The sequence below is a fragment of the Typopeltis vanoorti genome, chromosome 9, assembly GCF_054136105.1.
Source record: "Typopeltis vanoorti isolate ZY-2024b chromosome 9, IOZ_Tvanoo_1.0, whole genome shotgun sequence".
NCBI classification, from domain to species: Eukaryota; Metazoa; Arthropoda; class Arachnida; order Uropygi; family Thelyphonidae; genus Typopeltis; species Typopeltis vanoorti.
This window is the reverse complement of record NC_143557.1, coordinates 111,687,608-111,713,829: the sequence shown is the minus strand read 5'-3', so window position 1 is coordinate 111,713,829 and position 26,222 is coordinate 111,687,608. Positions and strand designations below refer to the sequence as shown.

The window sequence follows — 26,222 nt, the reverse complement described above, 5'->3', positions numbered from 1 at the left end:
TATATGTGGGAGATATAGCAAGCCCGCATCCTCAGGTTGAGCAAAAAATTAGTAAGTTTGTCAATGTTTAAATGTGATGATGATGATGACATGATGCTCTGATATACAAGGAAATGGAACTCTTCTTTTCGATGAATAATATTGTCTTGAATGTATATATATATTTAGTTATTTCATATAGATTTAAGGTTATAATCATGATTATAAAATATTTCTAAAATATTTTTAGAGAAACAAAAAAAAGTTGTTTAACTAACCATTATAAAATGTGAAATTCGATTCAGATTGGGTATGCTAAAAAGTTTTAGATACAAATAAGGCATGCAATTAACTGGACAAATTTGTAATAAATATATAAGAAAAAAAAAGTTGGAAATATTTTATACAAATAAGCATTATATGCAAATAAATGTTACAATCTATACATGGAGAATACTTCTCAAATTTGCTGATTAAATATGCTTGAAATAAATTTCTAATTACAGAAGGAAGATTATGAGCAAATTCTCATTTAATACTGCAGTTTGATTTAATACCAATGAATTAAATCATCTTTCAAAATCAAATTAAATGGACTGTGTGAATATAGATATTGTGGCTCTGTGTAACTGATAATCTCTGATCAAATTATATATCTATAGTTAAAAATGGAATTTAAGGGTCAAAGCAAACTGAAAGACATCCGATCAAACTCACATGTACTAGAAAAACTGAAGATCTCTATTTACAGAAAATCCACGCATACCAACAAATACTTTCATGCAAAGTCTCATCATTATCCACCCCAAAAGCTTGCCATCATTTCTACATCAGGTAAACATGCCCACTCCATCCTCAGTGAAGAAGAGATCACCCAGAACTAAAGTTTCTTCTGACAACCTTTCAGAAGAACAATTATTGTAAGTAGACTATTAATAAGCTCCTGTTTAATCCACTTACTCACTACACAGAAGACAATAATGATGTAAAGAGTTTTATATCTCTTCCATTCAATTCTCTTTCATCAAAGTTACCCAAAATTACTCAAAAAATATAAAATCTGCACTTCTTCCATTCCTCCAACCAAACCTCATTCTATGCTTGGTACTGCAACACCTACACATGACAGCTTAAAATATCCAGGTATTTACAATCTTTAGTGTAACTGCAATTTGCCCTATTTTGGTCAGATGGAAAAATCCATTGAACTACGTATAGGGGAGCATATGAGAGACATCACATATGGCAAAACTAGAGCCACCACTCTATCTAATCACATTCTTAATTCTACTAACCCTGACGATGAAGATTCTATCACTCACCCAAGTGATCTGGGATAAATCAGAAAATGTTTTAGATCCTATGATGAGCATCAGAGAAGAATTACTGCATCTGTTGATTCAGTAATTCTTCTCTGATGATAATGATGAGATAAGAGCATAGTATTTAATAAGAACAGATACTATGCTCTTATCTTAGACAAAAGCCCAAGAAACGAGAAGTGAGAAGTGTAGTATGTACTTTTATCAGTTGATATGGCCCCTATCAACACCGAAGGTTAAACTGGTTTTTGGAAGGTGGTGAAGTGAAAGCAGCTTACTTCATTGAGAGAATTGTAAAAGAGTGTATACATTGCTTGAAAAGAAGTCAATGGATACCATTGTGTAAGGAACAAACAGCCATGACACCCACCTTAATAAGATGTAGGACCTCCTTTCGCTGTGATGACTGCAGCAATCCTATGGGGCATACTTTCCACAAGCATACAATAGCAATCAATGGGAATTTTGGCCTATTCTTCCTGTAGCCATGTAATAAGGTCCTGGACTATTGTGGAGCAGACGTCCCTCAACCTCACATGAGAGAGAACCTATTATTCTCTTCAGTTTATCACAATTTCCTATTTGTAATTCAGCATGAAACCTTTTCCCAGGTTCTAGCCACTTCCAAAGTTAGTACAGCTGACAGAAAGAAATTAATGTTTTTTATCTGAAACCCCCTTTGACACCATAATCAGATCTAACACTCTTTGACCTTGAGTTCCTTCTGTCACAGGCTACTGGAGGAAGTTGTCTCGCAGCAGTTCAATAAATTCAGCTTCATTCTTTACGTGAGATTTCACTGCTACTCAATCAATGTTTAGATAATTAAAGTCACCCATGTTGATTACTTATTTAGCACCCAGCAAGTTGATTGGGTGATGTATTTCCTTGTCACCGGCAAACGATCCACTAGGTCTGTAAGAATGCTCATAATGTATTTAATGTTGTTGTCTCCATCTCACAACAGATACTTCAAATTCATCGTTACATGGAAAATTGCTAACAATATTGCAATCATAGCTTTCTACTGAGGCTCAAATCATCTGATAAAATTGGCAGTCCTCCCTCCTTCTAATGCCTTGTATATCCTTCCTAAAATATACCTTTTACACTTGATTCCAGTTAACATATCTGCATCTGAGAGTCAAGTTTGACTACTGCCTATAATCTAAAACACAACATATTCACAAGGAAACAAAATTCTACTGCTCTGTTCCTGATACTTGGCATTTGTGTACAGACATAAGTTATCTCCAGATATTTTGTGTACTCACCTTCATAGCCTCTGTATGACAAGATGGACAACTTGCAGATCTCTATTATATCTAATTCCTATTTATGCAGATATCCTTGTACACACTTGATAAATCTCATCCGAATGAGCATGCAGTTAACCTTTCATCATAATCACCATCATTATGCACATTCATTTCATTAAAACAGTTGCATTACTTACTCTTACACATAGAATGATGAATGAATGATTAAAAATTTTAACTATGGAAATCCATAGTTAAAATGCTGTAACTCAAAAATGTCCATAAGTCAAAGTACTGTGTTGAAGTTTGAAGATGGTGTGGTTACAACTAAAAAAAAGGTATAAGGGAACATGGCAACTAATTTGATCTCTATTCAGACCATTAAGAGTTTCTCCATACCAACAATAAGGTTATCCCTTTCGCTAATTAAAGCAGTGTTCACTGGAGTAGGAAATTTAATTCAGCAAGAAAAAAGCCAGCCTGGTTGGCCGAGTGGTTAGCATATCCGCGCCAAAAGGATGCGGGGTCGAATCCCATCATGGGCATGGATGTTGTGATTGTCTGTGAAAATATTAGTGGTAGCAGTCGGCAGTAGATGGTGTTGGTGTAGATGATGAAGGTAGTTGTGGTTGGTGGAGACGGAGGGTTGTAGAGTAGTTGCCCTCCCTCGATGAGTCTTTCGACTCCCTAGAGATGTTACGTAATAATAATTTTTTGTTTGTTTTTATTTTATTTTTATTGTTAACACTGTGATTTTTAATCACAGTGTTAACAATAGTGCAAGGGAAGACTAGTCTTCAGCCTACCTCAGATTGCGATATGCCTACATCACTAAGTTTAATCATTTTAATCTTTGAATCTAGTGTAATAGCTTTATGACTTTTCCTTTCACTTTTATCTACCATTAAATTAAGTTTAATCACAACAAAAATAGTAGAAAAGTTGAAAACAGTTTAATATTCATGCAATCACTGAGTGCAACATAAAGACGTGTGACACGAGCCATGTCTGACAGCACACTGATGATAACAAGACAGCGACACCTTTTGCATGGTACCATCATGACACTAAAGAGCTGCAACTCTGAAGTAAGTGACATAACTCTAGGGCAAGTGGCAATTCAAAAATGCCTTAAGTACAAAGCACTACAGGTAGAGTATGCCTGTAGTTTGCTATAGGGAAATTTTTTGGGATAGCTTTGTACCTTTGATTGGAACTTATCAGTAGTCAGCAAGTTTGTAATAGCAGTGTTTGCAACAGTAAAAGTCAACAGTACATGAGTTCCTTTGGGCAAAACAGTAATTCACTATCCATATACTTTTCAGGAATACATCCTTAATAGTGGGTTTCTTCCTCTCAATCAGCAACCTATAATATTTGTATATATAAATATTTATGTTTGCATAATGTCTGATTTATTAAAAACCTAATACCTATACACAATTTTGGAAAAAAATTATTAATGACCTCTTATTAGATAATCACCATATTCTATCCTAAGGACATCTTCCTGGAAATTATTATATTTTTACAGGTAAAATTTACTGCAAAGTGACTTCCATTCTATAGCAGCAAAACAGAATTGTACAGTTCTTCATTTGGTGTACTGTATTGCATATAACAGTATTACAATTTCCCTCAGTGATAACTTATATGGGGCACCTCTGACAGTAATAATTTCAATTGTTAACTGGCTTGGTTGGCTGAGTGAATAGCATACCTGCTCTCCAACCAACAGGCTGCAGGTTCGGATCCTGCCATGGGCAATGAATGTGTGTAATTGTCTTCAGATGGGAGATGAATTTCATCACCTGGTGAGAGGCAACCCCCCCCCCACCCCCACACACACTTACTAAAGGCCTGAAGTAGCTTGAAAAAGTTCCATGATTGGTCTCTAGAGGAGTCTTTTTTTATGTAAAAATAAATTAAAAATTACAAAATAAATAAATAAATAAATAAAAGTGATTAAAAAAAAAAAGAAAAATAACTCCTTAGCCCACCACAGTACAAAATGTACTATAGGTTAGCAAATAACCTTTCTTGGATGGGAGAAACATAAAAAAATATAAAAATTTTAAAAAAATTTCAATTATTTTTCCTATGAAATTAAAATTTAACAAAATTTACACTTAATACTGATTAAACTCTATACTTAATTTAATGAAATAAATGATAATACAGCCTAAGAAATATTTCTTTATAGAGAAAAGTTCGAAATAGTGTCATCCATTTCATGAGATAGAGGGAACGGAAAACAAAAAGAATCCAATACCAATTAAAGTCATTCATTTGTACCAGCCAGCTTGGTTGGCTGAGTGGTTAGCGTATCTGCTCTCCAGCCAAGGGGTTGCAGGTTCGAATCTTGCCATGATCATGGATGTTTGTAATTGTTCTATTAATTCTATGTAGAAATGAAACTCTACCACTTCTTCTAGCAGAAGGATTCACTCCCAAAAACTCTATAAGGCACTGGAGTGACCATACGTCATCGAGTGATGCCAAATATGAGTAACTAACATTTGTACCTAGATTCTAGAGAGTTCGGAGCTAGTCAAACTTGCATATTTTCAACTTTTTGAGTGGAAAGACCAGAGTTTGAATTCAGTGAAAAATGCAAGAAACCATTATAAGGCTTTACAAATTATGGTGAATTAGCTGGCCTCACCCAGGGCTTTCACAGTTTGTTCTGCAAAACAAAGTGGTGAGAAAATATATGCAACTGAGTGACACAACAGATAAGCAGAGAATTAATCTCTATATCAACAAGTTTTCTGTGAAGCCAAAGCTAGATATCTGTGAAAGATCAATGAATCTAACTAAAGAAGATCTAGATTTTAATAAATTAAGCTTTTCAATGCAACACTTAGGAATAAATACCATCACCCTGGTTGGCAGAGCAGTTAGCGTATCAGCTCTCCAGCCAAAAGGCCGTGGGTTCAAATCCCGCTGTGGGCATGGATGTTCGTGATTGTCTGTGGAAATACTAGTGGTGGTGGCGGGCAGTAGATGGCGTTGGTGTAGTTGCAGTTAGTTGTAGCTGGTGGAGACAGAGATGTAGGTGTCCTCCCTCAATGAGTCTTTGGACTCCCTGGAAGTGTCACGTAATAATAATAATAAAATAAATAATCTTGCCCACTGCAAGGACTTCAACATAATAAAACCACATGCTTACTTAATGATTTTGATTTTAAGAATAAAATGATATGCTCTTCACCTTCCCACTATAATTATTATTATTATCTGTCACCTCCAGGGAGTCCAAAGACTCGTCGAGGAAGGGCATCTACTCTACAACTCTGCTTCCACTACTCACAATCCACCAACTGACTGCAACTACACCAACGCCATCTACCGCTGACCACCACCACTAGTATTCCCACAGACAATCACAAACATCCATGCCAACGGCAGGATTCAAACCTGCATCCTCTTGACTGGTTAGCGTGTCCAATAATTATTTATTGGAAAAAACAAAATCTTTCACAACACATGAATTTTCTAACTACTCATTCTAATTACTGTTTACAACTTATCAGAAGTAGGTATGCAGAACCTTTCAACTCATATTTTGAAAAAAAGCATTTCCTTATGATTTATAACTCAAATTAATGGTATCTTAATTCTGATGACCAGGAAAAAAAAATTAGTTAAATTTAATGAAAGTATTCATTCAACAGGGCATAGCCTGCCAAATGTGAAGCAATAAACACAACTAATGGAATAGCTTAAGCTGTCACTTTGAAAATAGTGAAAACTGGTTCAGAAGCATCATATTTCTTTGCTCCTCCTTTGCAGACCCATCAAGAGATTACATCATTCAACTAATCATCACAAAATTTGGAATACAGTTGTTTCATGCATTTCTTAATCTGCCTCCCACTAAAAATTTCAGAAACCAAATAGATTATAAAAGTGTTTTGCAACATACAGTGATAGGAAAAAAAGATAAGTTTTGATATTAATTAATAGCAATTTATTATAAATTTTATTTGGTTGTGACTGTGCTGTGTTCGTAAGTTTGAGTTTGAAAATTTTACAATCTGTTGCTTTCTATATAGTACATTTTCTATCAATTATGGCAGTAGCGATACCTCCACTTACTGATTCATTGTTGCCAGGCCCACTACCATTTAAAAATTATATTTTGTGAAATATAATGCAAGATTTTGTAGCATGCTTTGCTTGCAGCATGTATGCTTTCCATCATTTAAAAATGTAGCAAGTAAGATGCAGAGAAGTGCATGTTTGTATGAAATGTTGACATTGGAAAGAGTTCGTGATCTCGATATCAGTATCAAGTTTCAGCAATGGTGCTAAGGAAATGAGTGTTTGCTGGGAAAGAGTTACAAGTAGTGCAAACTGGGGGAGATCAAGTGAGGGACTTAAAATTAAATGGTGTGACTGGAGATCGAAAGATCTGAAGGATGCTGGAAGTTTTTCCACTTGGTTATCCTATAAATTAAAGATACCAAGAAATTATATACTTGGTTTAATCCTTTATCCAAGTGTAAGCAAACAAAGTTTGCACCTGAAGTATTTCCAGGACTGGGGTAACTCGTATATAAGGCTAATGACTTCCCATCACTTGCCTTAGTATCCCATAATGCAAAGCACATATCCTCACGGACATGTTAATACTATGCATTATGGGGAGGATCACTACTCAGACGTTTCAACCTCTATTGAGGTCTCATCAGTGGGAGCCAGATCCAGAGGTGATACTAAGGTTGAAGTAATGCAGAAGTCATTTTTTTTTTTCATATACAAGTAGACAAAAGGATACTAAGGCAAGTGATACGAAGTCATTACCCTCTATATAAGAGTTGCCCCAGTCCTGAAAATACTTAAGGCACAAACTATGTTTGCTTACACTCAGATAAAGGATTAAATCAAATATACAATTTCTTGGTATCTTAAATTTATAGGATAACCAAGTGGAAAAACTTCCAACAATTATCTCTAATCCAGAGTATTTTAATAATAAAGTGTGACACATTTTGGCTACTCATATATGAAAAATATATGACTTCTGCATTACTTCAACATTATTATCGAGTTTGATTGAATGATTAGAAGATCGTGACTTTTGACATGATCAGCCGTATTATTTTAGACTGTGCCTGATTGAATTTTATACAAGGTTTTTCGGGAATCTCACATTGCACTGGCACTAACACAGTTTGAAACCTACTGTTTCCACCTCTACATGAAAGATGCACGAGGTCTGATGGCCATGTAGGCCCCACCTGCAAAGAGGACCAGTGGTGGATTAATGGTACTTTAGAGATAGGTTTTCGTTCTGTGGCCAAGTGAGTTCTTGACACTCCTTTTCCCTGTTATTAGGGCATCATAAACTCTAACATATATTGTTTTGCTGGTAGACACGTGTGTGTCTATAGGATTTGTCAGTGGATCCTCCAGTCTACAGGATTATCTAAAGTCACCAGAATATTCTTTGACAGTATATGGTGTGCAATGATGGAGAACGTAAAAGACATTAAGGATGCCATTCAAAATTTAAACAAAGATCTGATGCTTGACGTTCTTAAATTCACCTTAAAGAAATTTGAGACAATATCCTGGCTGTCTGAATCTCTTCACTGAGGTTAATGACATGGAAGATGATGATGTGGACACTGAAGGGGACTTCACACCTGTTCCACCTCCAAAGACTCCCTGATAGTAGGATTGTTCGCAGGAGGAACAGTCAAATAAAAGACGTAGATCATCTGAAGATGATATGGAAGAGGATGTAGCAACACATGATACCAAGATAGAAAAGAAAAGGTCCTCCAGTTATCCTCTGAGATAAAGAGAAGTGGACCTCAGTCTCGAGGTCTCTAGGAGAACAAAACATCAATTTCTCCAGGGCAAGAAATACTGATGAGGGTGTAAAGACTCATCCTGCTACTGTTTCAGATTACCCTAAGATGACGAAAATGCTGGACAACTCCAAATTGCTCTTCCATACCTTTGCACTAGCAAGCGAGAAAAATCTTAAAGTGGTGCTTAGAGGGGTTGCTGAGGGCATCACAACTGATGAGATCACTGCTGACCTCATCAGCCAAGGACTGACCCCAATCAAAGTCAGCAGGATGCTCAGATCTCTGATAAAAGGCCAATGCCACTGGTGTTGGTAGAAATCAGCAACACATAGAAAAGGATATATGAAGTGACAGATATTTGCATGCTCAAAATTACAACCGCGCCTCTAAGGAAGAAGGCATCGGCAGGGCAATCACAGATGCCAAAAAATTCGGGCATGCCCAAAAGCTGTGCAGAGCAGTCTACAGATGTCTGAAATGTGGAGAGGGACACCAGACCAACACCTGCACCATGCCAAGATCCACAGCTGCCTGTTGTGCTAACTGTAGAGGACCACATCCCGCTAATTACAAGGGGTGCCTTTTCCGCCCAAAAAATTGTGGGTCAGCAAGAGTGAACCATGCTCCCCCATGCAATGACACCATAAGCAACCAAGCAGGTTGCCCCCCTGATTAAAATACCTCACATTCAGCAGCCCAGGAAGGCACTCGAATTTCATCCATGTCTAAAACATATGTAGAGGCAGCAAGAACTCAGATTCCTTCATCTCAAGAGCAAACAAGCTCCAATCTAACATCAGCTTTAACCACTTCACTTGCCACAATGCTGCATGAATTCAGCAAAGCAAGCACCTCACCATCTTCCAGAAAGAGATTTTATCTAGAAACCCAATCCATATTGACAGCTCTCTATAATGTTTAAAAAATTCAAACCAAACTCCCTCATGATTATAGCATGGACAACAATTCGCAAACAGATACAATCCGGACATAATCTTGATCAGCAAATCCCACCTCAGACCATCAAACAACCTAAGACTAATTCATATTTATGAATTTAAGGAGACAAAACACACGTGTTGAAAAGATTATTTTACTGATTAATAATAACATAATAACTTGATGTTTCGACCCCTGTATTGAGGTCATCATCAGAAGGATACATTTGTATAAGAACCAAACTACATGCTGTTGCACTTTATACAGGTAAATTACATCTACGTTGTTAACTAATCTTTTTTCTTAGCCTACCTCTAGTGATATAATTCTTCTGGAATTATACAGTTTATATTGTTATATTACAATTATCTTCTGGATTAGTACAGTACAGGTTGCTATTGAATGTTCAGGAAAAAAAAAAAAAACAACATTTCACCAAGTTTTCTTTAATAAATTTAGTTTAATCCTTTATGCAAGTGTGAGCAAACAAAGTTTGTGCCTGAAAGTATCTTCAGGACTGGGGTAAGGTGGGTAAGGGTAGTGGCCCTTCCCTTAATGCACAACATTATACATATCTGCAAGGAGATGTGTTTTGCATTATGGAAGATACTGAGGTAGGAGTGATGTTAGCTTGCTCCACCTTTGCAGCGAGTTTTGCCCGGTGTTGTACCACCTTACACCAGTCCTGAAGACACTTTCAGGCACAAACTTTGTTTGCTTACACTTGGATAAAGGATTAAACTAAATTTATTATAGTCTAACCAAGTGAAAAATAAACTTTCAACATCTTTCTCTAAATCCAGAGTAATTTAATAAAAACGGTGGCACACCGTTTGGCAACTCCTATAGGTAGAGATGACCTTGCTAATGCTTCTGCCTGGTATCTCCACTTGGGCTGGGCTCCCACTGAAGGACCTCAATAAAGGTCGAAACTAGTCTGAGTAGTGTCCCTTCCCTTAATGCATAACATGATACATATCCGCAAGGATATGTGTTTTGCATTATGGGAGATACTGAGACAGGATTGATGTTAACTTGCTCCACCTTTGCAACGAGTTGCCCGGTGTTGTATCACCTTACCCCAGTCCTGAAGATACTTTCAGGCACAAACTTTGTTTGCTTACACTTGGATAAAGGATTAAACTAAATTTATTATAGTCTAACCAAGTGAAAAATAAACTTACAACACCAAGTCTTCTTGTATTGAGATTTTTCTTTGTGGTTGCTATGAAGGTTGCAGATGGGTCCTCCACATTCTTGGAATGGTTAGACCATCATTTTCAGTCAGATTCGGATCATGTTTCAGCATTTCACATGCTTCCTTGAATTTCCACCCGAACCAGGTTTTGGTGCGGTGTAGGGACTTGGTACCTTTCCAATCAATTCTGTGGTATGTTTGAAGTGTGTGGTCAGAAAGGCCGTTTTTCCAAAGTGGAGGTATTTTATGTGTCGTTTGTGTTCATCCTTCCTGATTGGGATGGTTCGCCCTGTTTCCCCTAGGTATGGTATGTTACATGTGCAATGTATTTTGTAAACCCCTGGGTGGGCTAGGTGTGGCAGGGGATCCTTGGAACTGAGTAGGTGTCTTAATTTTGTCGGTGGTTTAAAGGTGGTTTTGATGTTGTATTTGTGTAGTGTTCTGTCTATTTTTTCTGAAATGCCTCTAACATATGGTATAGCAATAGCATTCTTGAAATCTTTATTGTTATTAGTGGTATCTTTGTGGAGGATCTTGTGAATGGTTTTTATACTGTATCCATTTTTTATAAAGGTATGTTTGATGGTCTCGTATTCATGGTTAAGAGCTTGTTCATTTGAACAAATAGTTTGAGCTCTGTGTTTAAGGGTGCTTATGACCCCTAGTTTTTGTGTTGGGTGGTGATAAGAAGTTTTGTGTATGTACTGGCCTGTGTGTGTAGGTTTGCAGTAAACTAAGAAGGAGAGATAGCCTGAAGGAAGACGTGTGAGAAGCGTGTTTCGGAACGGAAGAGAGCTGTTTTTTTCTATTTCAATGGTGAATCGGATGAGTTTGTGTTGTTTGTTCAGGTGGCTAAGGAATGTATCTAGTGCTTCGCAGCCATGGGGCCAAATGGCAAAAATATCGTCGATGTATCTGAGCCAAATTTGGGCTTTAGGCATGCAGATTCTAGAACTCGTTGCTCAAAGTCTTCCATATAAAAGTTCGCTATTGGGGGGGAAGTGATGAGCCGATGGTTGTACCCTCTTTTTGAAGGTAAAAATTGTTTCGCCACACGAAATATCCGGAGCGGAGTACGTGGGCAAAGAGGGCTGTGATGTCGTGTGGAAATATGTTCTCTAAGAGTAAGATAGTATCATTGATTGGGACATTGGTGAAAAGGGAAGTTATGTCAAAGCTGACTAATAAATCTTGGTCGTTGAGTGTAATGTTTTTAATTTTGTTTATGAATTGTTGTGTATTTTTTTATGTAGGAAGGAAATGACCAACCAATTCCTTGAGTGGTGTGGCCGCTAATTTTCTGGCTGAGTAGTAATTCGGACTGTCGATTCCTTCCACAATTGAACGTAATGGCGTGTCTGTTTTGTGTACTTTTGGCACGCCATAAATTCTGGGCACGCGGGCATACTGCGGTATTAATTTTTTAATTGTTTCTTTCGGCCACGTGTTAACTGATTTAAGTAGTTCAGTAGTTTTCTTTTTGTTGCATTGCGTGGGGTTGTAATTTACCATTTGGTAGGTGTTGTGGTCCGATACCAAATGGTTCATTTTTTTAATGTAGGTTGTCCGATTTAAAACAACAGTGGCATTCCTTTTATCTGCTATTGTGATAATAATGTCACAGTTATGTCAACACCTACCAAATGGTAAATTACAACCCCACGCAACGTTTTGGGCATGACTAAAGCCCAAAATTTGGCTCAGATATGTCGACGATATTTTCGCCATTTGGCCCCACGGCTGCGAAGCACTAGATACATTCCTTAGCCACCTGAACAAACAACACAAACTCATCCAATTCACCACTGAAATAGAAAAAAAACAACTCTCTTCCATTCCTAGACACACTTCTCACACGTCTTCCTTCAGGCTGTCTCTCCTTCTTAGTTTACCTCAAACCTACAGATCTCAAACCGCAAACCGTAGCCACCTGAACAAACAACACAAACTCATCTAATTCACCATTGAAATAGAAAAAAACAACTCTCTTCCATTCCTAGACACACTTCTCACACGTCTTCCTTCAGGCTGTCTCTCCTTCTTAGTTTACCTCAAACCTACATACACAGGCCAGTACATACACAAAACTTCTTATCACCACCCAACACAAAAACTAGGGGTCATAAGCACCCTTAAACACAGAGCTCAAACTATTTGTTCAAATGAACAAGCTCTTAACCATGAATACGAGACCATCAAACATACCTTTATAAAAAATGGATGCAGTATAAAAACCATTCACAAGATCCTCCACAAAGATACCACTAATAACAATAAAGATTTCAAGAATGCTATTGCTATACCATATGTTAGAGGCATTTCAGAAAAAATGGACAGAACACTACACAAATACAACATCAAAACCATCTTTAAACCCCCGACAAAATTAAGACACCTACTCAGTTCCAAGGATCCCCTGCCACACCTAGCCCACCCAGGGGTTTACAAAATACGTTGCACATGTAACATACCATACATAGGGGAAACAGGGCGAACCATCCCAATCAGGAAAGATGAACACAAACGACACATAAAATACCTCCACTTTGGAAAAACCGGCCTTTCTGACCACGCACTCCAAACATACCACAGAATTGATTGGAAAGGTACCAAGTCCCTACACTGCACCAAAACCTGGTTCGAGCGGAAATTCAAGGAAGCATGTGAAATACTGAAACATGATCCTAATCTGAATAAAAATGATGGTCTAACCATTCCAAGAATGTGAAGGCCCCATCTGCAACCTTCATAGCAACCACAAAGAAAAATCTCAATACAAGAAGACTTGAAGTGTTTTTTTTTTTTTTTTCCTGAACATTCAATAGCAACCTGAACTGTACAAATCCAGAAGATAATTGTAATATAACAATATAAATTGTATAATTCCAGAAGAATCCTAGTACGTGAGGACTTTAGCAGAGTTTATTGGGGTTTTTATTTTTTTTTATCACCAGAGGGCAGGATAAGAAAAAAGATTAGTTAACAACGTAGATGTAATTTACCTGTATAAAGTGCAGCATGTAGCTTGATTCTTATACAAATGTATCCTTCTGATGATGACCTCAGTACAGGGGTCGAAACGTCAAGTTATTATTTTATTATTAATCAGTAAAATAATCTTTTCGTGTGTTTTTGTGTCCCTAAATTCATAAATATGAATGCTGATCACAGTGTAACCTTAAAAGAAAGAACCCAAGACTAAGAGGTTATATTCTCTATAGGACAGACAGACTTAACTCTAGTGGTGGCGGCACGCCATTTTTATTAAAAATTATTTAAGCCACAATGTATTAACCAATCCTCAAACTTTAAACCTTGAAGTGACAGGTGTGGAGGTGCACACAAACAACGCAGGTAAACTTAAAATCTATGCAGCATACAATCCTCCCAACATTCCACTATTGACATTAGATTTAGACTCCATCCTTGGCTCCACGGATTCCATAATTATAGCAGGAGACCTCAACTCCAAACATACAGCTTGGTTCAGTTCATCAATCAACTCCAAAGGCCGTACTTTATTTAACTACATGTCACGCCACTCATCAATAGTAGCTGGACCTACTGAGCCCACCCACTACTGCCCATCAGGAAGTTATGATGTACTAGACATAGTTATCTCCAGGAACATCAGATATCAATATTAGCTGGAGACATTAGAAGAGCTTAATTCAGATCATAATCTCATCCAGCTGAAGCTAGGTACCCAGGATCAGCTCTCTCCTCAACATTCTTTTATAGCATGGGATAAGCTCTCTAAGGTTCTCCCAGACCACATCGGCCCACCTCCTGTCATTTGCAAAAAAGAAGACAGACTTAGCTGCAAGCAACCTAACTAGACAAATCAGCACAGCAACAACATAAGTCACACAAACCACTGTCTTCTACGCATCCAGTCGGATTCCGGAAGAGATAATGGACCTGATTAGGGCTAAAAACAAAACCAGAAAGCGATATCACAACACTAGAGCCCCGCAGAACAAAACAACCTTAAACAACTTGAACAGACAGGTTCGAGAAGCTCTTCCAGAAACAAAGGAATTCCGAATGGGAATCTAAACGTACGAAAATCAACCCAGAAGATAACTCCATGTGGAAATTTCTAAAATCTCTTTGTACAAAAAAGACAACCCCTTCCCTCTATGAAGACCAAACTTAGAATTGCATGCTCAGATGAAGAAAAAGTAGCCTAATTGACAATCTGGAAAATCAATGCAGCCCATCTTATGAAAACTTAATTATTAATCTCATTTATAAAGTTCATCGTCAAGTCAGAAAAGCCCTTAAGACAGCCTAAGGATGATTCAGAAATCATCATCCCCATTACTCCATCAGAAATAATCAATATTATATCCCAATTGAAGAATAAAAAGGCTCCTGGTCCTGACAGCATCACCAATAGAATAATAAAATTACTCCCAAGGAAGGACATAATTCATCTAGTTAATACAACCAATTCCATATTAAGATTCCAGTATTTTCCCACAGCTTGGAAAACTGCTGACATCATCCCTCTGAAAAAGCCTGGTAATAACCCACAACTATCCCAAAGCTACAGGCCCATCAGTCTTCTTTCCTGCCTCGGCAAAGTAACAGAAAAAGTCATCCTAACAAGGCTACAATTAGCAGTGGACAAACATAAAATAATTCCAAATGAGCAATTTGGTTTAAGCATAGCTCACAACACAGTGCAACAAATTCATCGATTAACAGAACACATCACTCATGGTTTCAACTGGCACCATCACACTGCTGCTGTGTTCTTGGATGTTGCCAAGGCCTTTGATGCCCTTAGAGAAAGATACGTGCAAGTAAAGCTTAAGGGAATTGTTTCATCAAAGCGCAAAATTCTAGTTAGGGTACCTCAATGTTCTCTCTTCTGGCCCCAATACTGTTCACAACTTACGTATCAGACATCCCTCTTAATTCAAGAACCATTACGGCCCTTTATGCTGACGACACTTATATTCTAACAAGGTCTCTCAGCCTTCGCCTGGCAATCACTAGACTCCAAGGAAGTATCAACACGTTGGGAAACTGGTTCACCAACTGGAGGATTCAAGTAAACCTCCTGAAAAGCTCAGCCATACTGTTCTCTAGAAAAAAGGTCTGCATTATAGAAGACATCTTGCTCTCTGGTCAAAAGATCCCATGGCAATCAGAGACCAAATATCTCGGGGTACTACTGGATAAGAAACTCCTTTTTAACAAGCACATCAATCTCATTGGCTCCAAGATTGGGTAGAGCTGAGCTATTACATCCAAAGTAATAGCTTAGCTCTACTCAATGATCAACCGCAAGAGCAAACTGAACTTACAAAATAAATTACTAATTTACCGGATGGTCATACATCCAATTATTACCTACGCCTCACCAGCATGGAGTCACACTTCACAATCGAACATTTCAAAACTACAAAGAATCCAAAATAAATGCCTAAGGATGATACTAGATGCCCCATGGTTTATCAGAAATTCACAGATTCATTGAGAAAAAGGCATTCCATACATCTCCTCCGGTCTTCGTGATCTCACAGGAAAATTCTTTGCCAAGTCAAATTCACATTCAAACCTGCTGATTGTACAAGCTGTCAATTACAATGAAACAAATACAAAAGACCAAAGGCTATTCTACTCTCAGCTGATCATAGCTAACACAACTGTCCCAAGAGGACGAGCTTAACTGCTCACAAAACTCCCTTTCCCAAATAACTTTCATTACAGGGGAATATGAAAAGCACTTGTGCTTCACCCATCCTGACAGTAGCATTATACGTTAACTTTACTATCACCTCTGGTTCTGGCTCCCACTGATGAGACCTCAATAAAGGTGTGGGTAGCGACGCTTCCCATAATGTATAGCATTAATACATATCAGTAAGGATATGTGCTTTGCCTTATGGGGTACTAAGGCAAGTGATGAGAAGTCATTAGCCTCTATATACGAGTTGCCCCAGTCCTGAAAATACTTCAGGTGCAAACTTTGTTTGCTTACACTTGGATAAAGGATTAAACCGAGTAAATTTCTTGCTTTCTTTAATTTGTTCTGAAGGATGATCAACTATATCACTGAATCTCAAAAAGGTCAGAGGCTTGGAGAGGAGATGGAGTGTTTTGATAGAGGAAGTGGAAGGAATACAAAATGAGTTGACATGTGTAAAAGGAGAGATTACAAGACTTGAAAGGCACTGATGTGAGACAAACAAGTGTAAGAGAATGTTATGGGAATGAGAGGAGAGAGAATAGGCAAACTTGCCCACATCTGGAGTGAGCAAGGTATGAATGGATTTGTCAGGGGGAGTGATGCATGGAGATTCCATGATTCATCTTGCACAGAAGAGAATGCTACTTGTCTGGAGGAACAATAGAGAGTATGTACATAGCAAGAAAGCAAGGTAGCTTGCTTTCTTGCCATGATTTAAAGGATTTAAATCAGACAAGAGATGAATGAGAATGCCAGTTTAATACAACTAAATGTGAGGTCTTGAAATCTGAAATTTACTGATGGGAGGCTGCATACTCCATTGCTGGATCTATACTAGAGGAAGTGGATGAGGCAAAGGATCTTGGGGTGATAGTCGATAAAAATTTGAAGTTTAGGGCACATACTGTAAAGGTAGTGAAAGCAACTCAGAGAATTGATGCAATACTAAGGACTTTAACCAGTAAAGCTAAAAGAATGATGATTCATTTGTCCAATAATCCACATCTGGATTATTGTGCCCTGATCTAGTTATAAGGATTTGGTGGCCAAAATGATATCAGAACGATACAATGTTGGTTAAGAAGATAGTCTGAAGCCATGCAAACTACAGTTTGATGGAAAGAAAATGAAGAGGTGACACTTGTCATCTACCTTCCTCTTATATAGGTATTTACAAGTTTGAGACAGTAGAGATTTTTCATGTAGGAGAACAACAAGAAGGAAAAGAAAGGACAAGAGGTTATCCCTAAAGTTGCAAAAGGAGAGGGGAAGTAGGACAGTGAAGATACTAAATGTGTAGACTTTAAATGGGTTTAAGGAGTGGTATGATGGACACCGTGTTGTCTAAGATCAGTCACGATGAGTCTTATGACTCCATGAAGATCCAGAATAATAATAAAATGGGGGGGGGGAGATAAATGCTCTCCCTCTGCAAACTCCCTACAGGTTTGACTCAATTCAGAACATCACTTCTTGTATTATTAAAGGTATTGTGAGAATTTTGGCACAGTCAGACAATTTAGAAATGAAAGGAGTTGTAAATGAGGAAGAAGGAGAAGAAAATAAAATGCTGTAGACCTCTTCTCAGGTTAAATCATTCAACTAATGCCAACCAGTTATTTCTCAAGTGTTTTACCAACTTTATGAAACACGTTTATGATTTAAAAAAAAGCAAAAAAAAAAAAAACTGAGTTAAGTATTGCAAAAGCAGAGAATCAACATTATTTCAATTGCTGTCGTGTGCAAGATATTATTTTCCCCCCACCCCAACTTTTTTTGGAAAAAAATGATAAAAAACAAATACAACAGAAATAGAAATTCTGTAATGTTTTAGATTAAAATTTTAATGCACCAATAAGAAAAAATCATTACTTATACAATTTTTATTTAATAGTGATTTCTTATTGGTCAGTTAATTTTTAACTTTAACCAAAAATGTTACAGAATCGGTCTTCATGGTGGAAAAAAATTAAAATTTGAAAATGAAAATATAATACTGATTATTTTTTTGATACCCCATTTCAGGGGCACCCTTTGTCCTGGACTCTGTGCAAAGTTGCACCTGCTTAGTTATGACACTGACTTCAACAATACCATTAAAAAATAATGTTGACAAAGTGGCAGTCGTTAAATTGCAACATCCTAACATCCTGCTTTCTATATGTGGGTTTTTTTTCTTAATTTAAATATGACATTGTTTTTATGAGATTATAGTTACTGAAATTATAGGGACAAAAAACGAACAGTATTCAGTATTTCGGACAAACACTTCTGGATGCACATTAGTTTTAACATTCCACTCAGTATGAATTAAGAACAGTATTTAGTGAATAACCATACCGTTAATCATGACAGATTTACGTATCCCATTTTTTACTTTAACAAAATCAGCATATACTTACTTATCAACTAGTGTGCGAATTACAGCAAGAGTTTCCAAAACCAGTTTATCTACAGTAGTAGATATGTTACCACTTGCCATAAGATCCCACACAGGATCATAATGTGACTGCTCCCCATAGTCTACCATTGCTGACAAAGAGTTGACAGATGTTCTTCTCATGCGGCTGCCAATTCTTTGTTCATCTGCATGATGAGCATGATGCGAATGCCTTTCTTTACAAACACAAATTCCCATTCTTTGAATGGAAAGAACATACAATCCCAAACTAGGGCTTTGTGTCCTGTTAAAATTTTTAGTGTAAATTTTATTTAACCAACCATTGCTACAATATAACACCAGATGTTTATATATAGTGATAACTTGATAACATGAGAAACATTTCATGAAGAGAGCATCAATCATACAGGATAAACAAGATGTTTTGATATTGTAGTTTCATTATGCTTGCTAGTCCCAAGTATAAAATTTATGGATGTGTCATCTGGAACACATTGTTTAAGCCAGTGCAGTTTATGCATGTTTAACTTGTATAAACAATAAAACACAATCATCTGTACAGGTGATTTTCCTTAAGTTTTATTTAAAAGTTCTTTCTTTGGAAATGCCCATCACATGCACCTGTTAAAAGAAAAAAAACAAGAATTAAAATGAAAAATTAATATTTTCTTTCTTTTTTAAAAAAGTGAAGCATATCTTCATTAACAGTTGAGATAGTACTTAGAAGAGAAAACATGTCTAGGGATGATAACTCTATAATTAGCTCTGCATGCATGGGTAGAGTGTGTGTGTATGTATATATATATATCTACTCCCATGAAGATGCTGTGTGACCAAGGGAAAATATATCAGTCTAATAATTTAATAACTAAATAAAGGTAGTTAATTATTATCCCTAGATGTGTGGATTTTCTCTTCTAAAAAACATGAGGGTTGATCAATGTTTAAACAGCCATACAAAATACATATAAATGTAAATATTTATAATTACTGTATGATGACCTTGCCATCCTTCCCCCCTCATATTTTGTTTATATAAAGAAAGAGAGCCTGGAGGATGTCTGGAGATAAAACGCTGCTCAGTCAGTTACAAAGAGAAGGAGAAAGACCACAGAATGAGAGCTTTGTGATAAAGCATCTATGTTAAATAAAATTAAAAAAGCTCTGGAAATATCACTTATTGCTCAAATTTCTCCAAATCATATGGCATTTGGCTTTGTATTGCACTTATAACAATAAACAATCAGAGCTTTGATTTTAATTAATCACGTTGATAATAATTTTTAAAAAAAATGTAAAGCACTAACTGTTTTTCATTTTCATAAGACAATGGTTTATTTACAGTCTGCTTAGAAGTCAAACCTTAGCTCAGCTTATTTGCAATGAGTGTTGAGTTTATTAACATCTGACTTCATCTTAATATAATAAGGTGATCAAACCCTATTCTCAGTCTATTTGGCATGAGAATTGGAAATAACTGAAATTAAAGTTAAGGCAATGCACGTATTCTCTCGCTGGTGTTTGACTGTTTTGTGGAAGGGTCGAGAGAGAGTGAGTGTCTTGCTACCTTCATATATCAGCTAAAAGTATCTTCAGGACTGAGCTAAGGAAAAGCATAGCATGCATAGCATTACACATATCCGCAAGGAGATGTGCTTTGCATTATGGGAGATACTGAGATAGGAGTGATGATAGCTTTCTCCACCTTTGCAACGAGTTGCCTTCGTGTTGCACCACCTTAGCTCAGTCCTGAAGATACTTTCAGACGTAAACTTTGTTTGCTCACACTTGGATAAAGGATTAAGCTAAACTTATTATAGTCTAACCAAGTGAAAAATAAACTCTCAACATCTTTCTGTGGATCCGGAGTAATTTAATAATAAGGTTGTACACCTTTTGGCAACTCCTATAGGTTGGGATGACCTCTCATTGTTTCTGCCTTGGTGTCTCCGTTACTGGGCCTGGCTCCCACTGACGAGACCTCAATAAAGGTCGAAACCGGTATGGGTAGTGGCCCTTGCCTTAATGCATAGCATTACACATATCTGCAAGGAGATGTGCTTTGCATTATGGGAGATACTGAGATAGGAGTGATGACAGCTTTGTCCACCTTTGCAATGAGTTGTCTTGGTGGGTAGAGTGTGTGCCTGAAAGATACTTTCAGGCACAAATTTTGTTTGCTCACACTTGGATAAAGGATTAAACTAAACTTATTACAGTCTAACCAAGTGAAAAATACACTCTCAACATCCTTGAGTATTGCTGCTAATTTTTTGGCTAAGTGATAAGTCGGGATATCTATCCCTTCAACTATAGGCCTTAGCGGTGTGTTTTCTTTGTGAATTTTCAGTAGTTTGTAAATTCTTGGGGAACGAGCGTAATGCGGAAATAGTTTTTTGACCGTATCTTCAGGCCATTTGGTAATTGACTTAAGTAGTTTCTCTGTTTTATTTTTTATTCTATTGGTTGTGTTGTAGTTAACTAATTGGTATGTGTTATTGTCCGAGACCAGCAGATTCATTTTTTTCACATAAGTGATTTGGTTTAAAATAATGGTGACACTTCCTTTATCTGCTCTAGTTATTACGATGTTTGGATTTGACTTTAGTGATTTCATTGCTGTTACTTCGTATTTGGTTAGGTTGCTTGTTGTTGTTTTGTTATGATTTAAAATGTTGGCGGTTTCTAAACGTATTTTTTCTGCTATGTTATTTGGGATGAATCTTAGGACTCTTTCAATATTACATATAAATTCAAGTTTGTTTATCGATCTGGGTGCTACAGCATAATTTAAACCTTTGTTTAGTATTGAGATTTCGTCTTTGTTTAAAGCCTGGTTTGATAGGTTAACGATGTTACTGTTACCTGTAGGCGATTGGGGGCTCCTGTTGTTTCTTGCTTCTTCTTTCTTGGTTGTTTATTGTTCACTGTGGAGAAATTTGAATATGGCGGATGGTTCTGTTGATCTTTTAGTCTTTTTAATTTGGAAATTAAGTTTTCTTTCTTCGTTTGGACGATGTGGTTTGCTGTGTTTTCCGTAATCTTTTCCAGGATCATCCAGATATCTGCGTTTATGTAGCTTGAAAGTCCCATTTTTTCCTTTTGTATCTGGTTTTGTGTAGTGGCCAAGTTCTTTCTGGTGGCTTGAATCTGTTCTCTTAGTAGTATTTTCTCCATGCAGAGGTATATTTGTTGCGTCTTTGTTGAGGTGAAATTTCTCTTTAGCCTGATGCAATTAGGAATGATATTGCTGCCCTACACTGTTTTAAAAAAGCCAGTTGATTGATCAAATTAGAAACATGAATCTTCAGCTTACCATATTGATTGCATCGCTTGTGGGTCGAATCTCCATGAATTATCATAATCCTTTCTTTTAGTGTTACATGGTGATCAGCATTCATTTTTGAAATTATGGATTCTACAACTGTGTTATAACTAACTCTTTTTTATTTTTGATCTTCATATCAAGATCATCATCTGGAGCATACACAAATATACAAGACAAGCTGAGTTACATTACAAACCGTAAGCTAGAGAAACAATGATTTGATCATGTTATTCAACTGGCATGCCCTCTAGTGAGAAAAAAATTTATAAATTACATCAAGCTATATTTAATTTAAGATAACATGAATAAACATTTTTTCTTATAGATAGTTTTCTTTCAGTAACAATGATGTCCTATTTTTAGTATTACAATTGTTATTTTTTGATTTAGGATCCTGGATTTACTACAGTCCTGTTTATAGTTGTTCTTAGAGAGGAAGGTTCAGTGGGTCGAATATATGCCTTCCAAAATAATGGGTACAGCCAAAACACTATTAACAAAATTCTCTACAAGACCTCAATGAAAAACAAAGACAAACCAGACTACAACAAAACTATAACCATTCCCTACATTAAAGGGACATCAGACAAAATAAACAAGAGTACTACAAAAATACAACCTCAAAGCTGCCTTTAAACCCCCTACAAAATTAAAAAGCTTACTCAACTCATCCAAAGACCCCCCCCCGCTGGTCCACCCTGGAGTATACCGTATTCATTGCACCTGTAACATACCATATATAGGAGAAACAGAACGCACAGTTCCTATCAGACAAAAATAACATAAACAACACATTAAATATAATAATTATGGTGAAGCTGGCCTTTCTGATCATGCCCTGAACACCTTACATAGAATTGACTGGAAAAGCACTAGTTGTCTACATCACACCAAAACATGGTATGAACGCAAATTTAAGGAAGCCTGTGAGAAGCCCGTCAGCTTGTCTTGTATATTTGTGTACGCTCCAGATGATGATCTTGATATGAAGATCGAACTGTCGGGATAATAAAAAGAGTTAGTTATAACACGATTGTAGAATCCATAATTTCGAAAATGAATGGTGATCACCGTGTAACACTAAAAGAAAGGATTATCTCTATCTGGTCAGTCACACTTCCTTCACACTTCTTGTTGCCTTTCATGCTCACTGTCTTACAACTTGTTGACCTATCTTTTGCATATGCAATCTTACTTTTATCTTCAACCATCACTTTTATACACTCCCTGACATTATTTTCACTATCATTTATTCTTTTAACTCCATTCTCTACAGCACTTAATTTCATGCCTTTTAGCATTAATGTCTATCACTTTATTTTTTCATTTCTGACAAATCTTACATTTCTGGCTCACGAAGCACCTGCCCTCTTTCCACTCTTGTTTTCATACCACAATCCATTCTCTCTTGGCAAGGAATGCATGGCACACACATTACATTTCACAAAATCTCTCATGTCAAATCCCCTGAACAATGATGCCTTAGCTGCCATTGTTCTTATCAGCAGCATGAATAACAGTATTTATGCAACAATACATTTTATAAATCTGTAAAAAACAAAACACTCAACTGCGCTGTCAGACAATAGAATACTAGTACCAATAATTATCAATAATACTGAAAATTATACATTAAGATTAAATTTATCTGTAAGCTCATATTCATACTGCCAATTTACTACACACCACCTAGCGACATCAGGTGGTGCACCAGTGAGAATATTTCAAAAGAGAGTTCTGAAATATGTGGATACTTGAAATGTGTTTGATGGGTTGCATTTGAACAAGAAGTGTCACGTTGTAGGAATTTGAAGAGAGACTAGTTCTCTTGGCAAGGTGGAAATATCCCGTGGCAAAAAGGAAATGGAATTCATACATCTTCTACGATATAATTTCTTGAAACAGCACATAACTGAAAGGACACGTAGTATGAGAGTGTTGGACCGGGTCATTGGTTCAGAGAATATATACATAAGCAAGGTGTCCTCATTACCTCCAATGGTGAGAGCGATCATGTGGTATTGACTTGGGAAATTGCAAAATTTGTGGATTTCTCTCTTAAGAAGGGGTATATACAGAACTACAGGTTAGACAATTATAACAAGCTTCGGAGTGAACTTGCAGCAGTCCCATAGCAGGGGAAAGATGTTAACAGTGAATGGGATAAAATCAGCGGGTATCTGAGGAAGGCAATATCAGATTGTGTCCCCGTTGTCAGGAAGACAAACAAGATAGGCATTAGATGGATGAGTAGTAGTATCAAGCTTGATCTGCAAAAAAAAAAAACTGTTATGGAGAATTTACAAGGAGAAAGGTGATTGGTACACCCATGAGCAGTACAAGGCTCAAGCTAGGAAGGTTACCAGCATAGTAAGAAAAGCTAAATCAGATTATGAGAAGACCTTAGCCAAGGAGATCAAGCACCCAAAGAGTTCTTCTGCTATGTGGCAAGTAAAAGGAAGAATGACCTCGGAAGGATAACCTTAGTGGGTGCTGATGGTTTCAAGGTGACCAATTCAGATGTAATGTTACATCCTGAATGAAGCACTTTATTAAAGAAACAATTCATTCAGGATTTAACAAGTCAGAAAATTCAGCTGAGAGAAAAAAACTTGTACTCGAGCAGAAGAAATAAAGTACTAACTGTAAATAGAAATAGAATTACCTCCTTTTAGCAGAATTGTAATACCATGTAAAGAACTTTGTGTATAAATTAGTATTATATGAAATGCATAATGTATACAATGAATGGGTAAATTAGATGTAAACATTTGTCCAAAGGTCACGGGCGGGCCTGAGGCATTGGCAATCTCGGAAAGCGACGCACATTAGTTTCCCGGAAGACGCTGCTATGATCTCGCGATGTGCCGAATTTGCCGTGGATGAAGAAAGTAGCAGGCAGGAAAAGATCGCAAAAAGTAGTAAGAGGGCGCTATCGCAGCTAGTAAGAGGGTGCTAAAAAGGGGGAAGTGAAGAGAGAATAAAAAGGGTTTGCACCCCTTTCTCAAGGCTTTTTTCACCTGTTTTGCTGGATGATGATTTGACTTCTCTCGTGGATGGGTGGTTCCTGATGGTGTTTCTTTGCGATAGTTCGATATCGGAAGGTGCGCCTTTTCCCTTTGATGTCTGAATTTCTGCTGGTACTAAAGCGTGAGATGTCGGCATATGCTGCCTTCATTGAAAGTTCCGACGGAATACTATCACGGACGTATATTATGAACCGGCAGCTAGAAACGAGGATGGCCCAAAACAGATCGAGAATAGACGAGGGGAAAAACACCAGGTGTGGAGCATAGTTTAATCTGATGACCATAGTGACCCACCACGTGGACGCAGGCTTATGGAAGAATCGAAAGGTAATTCAAACAAAGAAGGACAGTTCAGACGGACCTGGAGACCTGGAGATCCTCCCCAAGAAATGGTAAAGTACAGATTTTGTTGTATAATTACCCAGTGGGAAAAAGGGAAAGATCATTGTAGTGTATTAATCGAGTATGGACAGTATTTGAGAACTTTAAGTGATTATTTAGCAGTGGCTGATATCCATAAGACAAATTGTTAGGAATGATTATAGATGATTGTGACTAGCTTAATATGCAAGACTAAATAGTAGGTAGAAAATTGAGTAGAAGTGTATAATGTGTATATTATGTGTGTTAAGTCTCTACCTCAAAAGAAGGATTTATTGTTCATGTATTAGAGTATTAATCAGTTTGAAAAAGTTTGATTTAGCATGTCCTTGAACTAATTGAAAGTGAGATTGGTCTAAGTGTATATTATGTCTTTAGATTCCAATAAATATGTTTTTTCTTTTATACCTGATATTTCTTTTGCCTGTGATATGAACCAAAACTACCACTCATCAATCTGAACCATAGCAGGGGGGGTAGAATTGAAAGGAAGGCATAACATGTTATAGAGGTTATCACTGCAAACCAGAATTTACTTAACCACAGTAAGAGCATTTAATTTATGAGTTTAAGCACTAAATTTATTCACCTATGTGCACCAAAGGTCTGGAAAAGTCTCCCTGAATAAGATATTGGCTGGCACAGCTTTAAAAAATAAATTTGTCAATATCTGAAGAGGAGACAGTCCCAGAAAGAAATTAGAGGAGTCGTTTCTTTTAGCAAGGAATGACCTCTAACAGTCAGGGTAAGCATGTGAGTAAAATTAGGAATCGACAAGAGAGAAAGAATTTGCTTTCCTTATAGAAGGAGCACATAAGAAGTGATACAGGATATTAGAGTCAGGGAAATTTCATAAG

At 37.0% G+C, this 26,222-nt stretch overlaps 1 protein-coding gene across 1 annotated transcript in view; it reads right to left on the bottom strand.

The window, feature by feature from the left end:
* LOC150103427 (RING finger and SPRY domain-containing protein 1-like) overlaps positions 1-26,222 on the bottom strand; it is a 358,201-nt gene that overhangs the window by 318,807 nt on the left and 13,172 nt on the right. The window contains exon 2 of the mRNA XM_090397430.1: positions 18,629-19,248. Coding sequence (XP_090253556.1) covers positions 18,629-19,032 — 404 coding nt within the window. The 5' untranslated portion in view covers positions 19,033-19,248. The remainder of the gene's footprint in view (positions 1-18,628; positions 19,249-26,222) is intronic.